Below are 4,017 nucleotides of genomic sequence, written 5' to 3'. Positions count from 1 at the left end.
TTTAAGCATCATTTTCTTATTGCGGTTTAACATTTAACACTAATTCATCTCAACTATTTTCATAATTCACTGTTGGCAAAAAACTGCATCAACAATATTAAAGTAAGTTCTTTTCTAATATATAACAATAAGAGTAATATCTTTTCGGTTGTATTGTTAAAATCAAGAACAAATTTTTTATTTAAATAAATATTAATGGACATGTGGACCACTGACAAAATGAAATATGGACCGTGATAAAAGTTCAAGCGGGATGTATAGCATAACTCTAAAAGTAATGTGTTAGATTCCACTTATTTATATTATTTATTTTCTTAGAATGCTTCACATCACATCATGAACTTTCTTTGTCTATTACAATTAACTGCTGATTTGTTTAAATTGGTTAGAGCACTACCAACCAATGATTATTTGGAATATACTACTTTTATAATATTTAGCTAAAACTTTTAAAATTATCTTCCACCAACTTTTTTATACATATATTTATAATAATTAGTCATAAATTTTAATTAATATATATACATTTACATATTTTTATATAATATTTTAATATTTTTTTTATAAGCTTTTTCTCTCATTTAGTATGTATTTATTATTTTTTTTAATTTTACTTTAATTAATAAAATATATTTAAAAATATTTTATTTAAATAATTTAGAGAAATATATTGAGACATCATAATATTTTTTTTTTAACAAGGACATATAATATTATTAAATTACTGTAGTTTTATTATCTCATAAGTAATGTCAGACTCATACTTAAAATTGATAAATGTTTTACACATTATGATGATGTGTATTTAGTTTTAGATAGAGATAATTTTAAACGAAGACCACATGTATTGTTAAAAATAATTACAAAAGTATAAAAAAAAATTATTCAATTTAAGGGTGTTCCTATCCTCATTCTTAATCCACTGACAGTACTAGATAGACATAGTCCATACTACGATAGGAAACGACATTGAAAAGGGTAGCGTCTGACGTGTACGTTGGTTCTATTAAAATGAGGTTATGCCGTATTGGGTGAGTTAAGTGACTTCGTCAACGCGTGTTTTGCTTAGCCTTAGACAATTCTTCATCAGATGTCGTCGTTCCCAGCCTGTAATATTCGTACGTGTGGACCCCAACTCGCTCCACTGTCCACTCCTCTTCTTTGTCGACTCATTAACTCGCAAATTTCTCCTAAATTCCAATCCCAACCCCAAACCAAACGAAATTCCCGATCGCACACTATCTCTCTCCAATGGAGTTTCACTGCAGAAACTTCGTCATCTCTCTTCTCCTCCTCCTGTCTCTCTCATTCCCGCCTTCTATCTCCTACAAGTTCTTCTCTCCGGTCGACAACCACCTCGTAAACTGCGGCTCCGCCGAGGATACTACCGTCGACAATCGCCGATACTCCGGCGACTGGTCTAATCGTAAATTACCATTCTGCCCCTCGGATCTTTCCGTTGCCCTCAGAAATGAGAACCCTTCCGCCGGTTCCTCCCAACTATACGACACGGCTAGGGTTTTCAAGAAGCCTTCGGAGTACAAATTCGATATCAGAGAGAAAGGGATCCACATGGTACGCCTCCATTTTCAAAACCTTAATTCCTCACAATTCGATTTCGGTAACGCCCAATTTCACGTTTTGGTTAATAAATACGTCGTTTTGAGCAACTTTAATGGCGGTAATTCAGTGGGAACCCCTTTGGTCAAGGAATACCTGATTCGAGTCGATTCCGAAACACTTTTAATTAGGTTTTTTCCCACTGAATCTTCAAAATTCGCGTTCGTGAACGCGATCGAGGTGATTTCTGCTCCCAAAGACCTCGTCCCTAATAATTCCCTGTGCCTAAACTCTAACGAAACCATGAATTTCAATGGCTGGTCAAACCAAGCTCTCGAAGTCGTATACAGAGTCAACGTCGGAGGTCCTAAGGTGACACCATTTAACGACACTCTTTGGAGAACTTGGGTTGTCGATGATGAGTATTTGGAGTCGAGTTCCGGATCGGAGAGGGTGTATTTCGGTGGCCGAATCAAGTACCAAGCTGGGTTTGCAAGCCGCGAAATTGGACCTGATAACGTGTACAAGAGCGCGAGGTTGATTCGGAGTAACGGTTCGATCCCGAATCATAACATTACTTGGGTTTTTCCGGTGGCTGGAGAAGGTTACAACTACCTTGTCCGATTGCATTTCTGTGATATTGCTAGTATCTCACTTGAGTTGCTCTTCTTCAATGTTTACGTGAATGGAAAATTGGCATTGGAGAACTTGGATTTATCAAGTGCTACAAACGAAATGCTGGCTTCTCCGTACTATGCAGACATTGTTGTTGCTGATTCAGATATTTCTGGTGCTTTGAATGTGAGTGTTGGACCTTCAAAGGACAGCATGCCGTATGTCATTGATGGTATTCTTAATGGGGTTGAGATCTTGAAGCTGAGTAACTCGATGGGCAGTTTTGATGGTCCTGATTCTGCTGATGTTGTTTTGAGACTTTGGCCAGGGAGAACTGGTCTTCTGATACCTATGGTTGCTGCTGTGTTATTGGTTTTGAGTTTATCTATTGTTTTGCGTAGAAAGATTACTGAGACAAAGGAGGCTCTTGGGTGGTCGAAATTGCCTGTGAATGTCTCAGAATTTGATGCCAAACTTGGCGTTTAAACCAGCAGCAGAAGGGTTTACATGGAAAGTAAAAAATTTGTGGCAGAACGTGCCAAAGATAAAGAACTTACCTGAGGAGCAAGACAGTTGTCTATTAATTAGTTTGTAGTGTTTACTCGATTGGAATTTGGAGCTTTAGTTTTGTTTTGTTTTGTTTTCGTAAGTTTATACTAGAATTATGGGCAACTGTGTAATGACTTTTGTGCAAAAATGCAAATGTATAATGTGTATGCTGTCGTCTGTGTACATATATTTTGTAAGAAGTATTTGGTTTAGCTTTGACGTATTGGGATTTTTCTTTTCTCTAATCATAAAAGTTTCACTCGTCATCTTATACCGGTAAAGTTGAGGTGATTTTTTTTTCATGTAATTGCTTCTAATTTGGATCAACACTAGTTGTGCCAAAAGTTTTGTGTGTTGCAATGAAAAGTAAAGCAAGACACCCCGGAATATAGTTATCCAGTTGTCTTATTGTTAGTGAATTTAATTGTTAAGATATCAGCCAGTTTGCCCAAATTTTTTTAAGCTGGTTTTTAACTTTGAAAATAATAATAAAAAATACTTAAAAAATCAAAATATAAAATTTAATTTAAAATATCTTATTGGATTAACTAGGTTCTCTTAGTTTTGCCAAAATGATATATTGAAAAGATATTTCCTAAGTTAGAATAATTTTTATAACTAATTTATTCTCAAATTGAGAACTTTTCATTCAAAACTTGTCTTTATATCATAATTATTCAAACACACACGCAAAAAAAAATATTATTTATTAATTCTACTTTTTTTTTTTTTGTTGTTGTCGGGAATTCTACTTTTATATATACATAAAAAGTAGACATTTTCCAGAAACGGACCATTATAAATACATATAGATAAAAAAAAAAAAGAAAAAAAAGAGAGGAGTGATATAGAAAGGGAAATTTTAGACTCTTCAATAACATACTTAATTTTTTTAAAATGCTAACATAACATATTCTCTCAAACATATGTCATTTTTAAATTTTTGGACAAAAACATCCATACTACTAACTGAGCAGACCCCTCACATTCTCTCTTCCTAGCCAAACTCGCTCATTTCTCTCTCATTATTTTTTCTCAACCGAGCTCACATTCTCACCATCTCTCTCAGGCGAAGCTCTCTCTCTCCTCACAGCCGCCGTCGCCACCTTCTTCTCCTTCGTCGGCCACGGTAAGGTAAGAAAGTTGTCATGTGGTTTTTTTTAAATTTTTTTTGAATCGTAATGTATAAATCGATGAAATGGGTTTGAATGTTAATCTTTATTTTGCAAAAAAATGTAGCTTAAAATAAGTTTGATTCTATGTGCATCATTTTGGAAGATTATGTTTAAATTC

At 34.4% G+C, this 4,017-nt stretch overlaps 1 protein-coding gene across 1 annotated transcript; it reads left to right on the top strand.

Moving 5' to 3' along the window:
* The first annotated feature begins 1,186 nt into the window (after positions 1-1,186).
* LOC133796749 (probable receptor-like protein kinase At5g24010) lies at positions 1,187-2,943 on the top strand. The gene is given in 1 exon segment (XM_062234396.1): positions 1,187-2,943. A coding segment is annotated over 1 exon segment (1,485 nt). The 5' UTR covers positions 1,187-1,251; the 3' UTR covers positions 2,737-2,943.
* The last annotated feature ends 1,074 nt before the right edge of the window (positions 2,944-4,017 follow it).

Source organism: Humulus lupulus, chromosome 8 (assembly GCF_963169125.1).
Source record: "Humulus lupulus chromosome 8, drHumLupu1.1, whole genome shotgun sequence".
NCBI lineage: Eukaryota > Viridiplantae > Streptophyta > Magnoliopsida > Rosales > Cannabaceae > Humulus > Humulus lupulus.
Note: the sequence above shows the minus strand (reverse complement) of the source record. Positions and strands in the feature narration are given on the sequence as shown.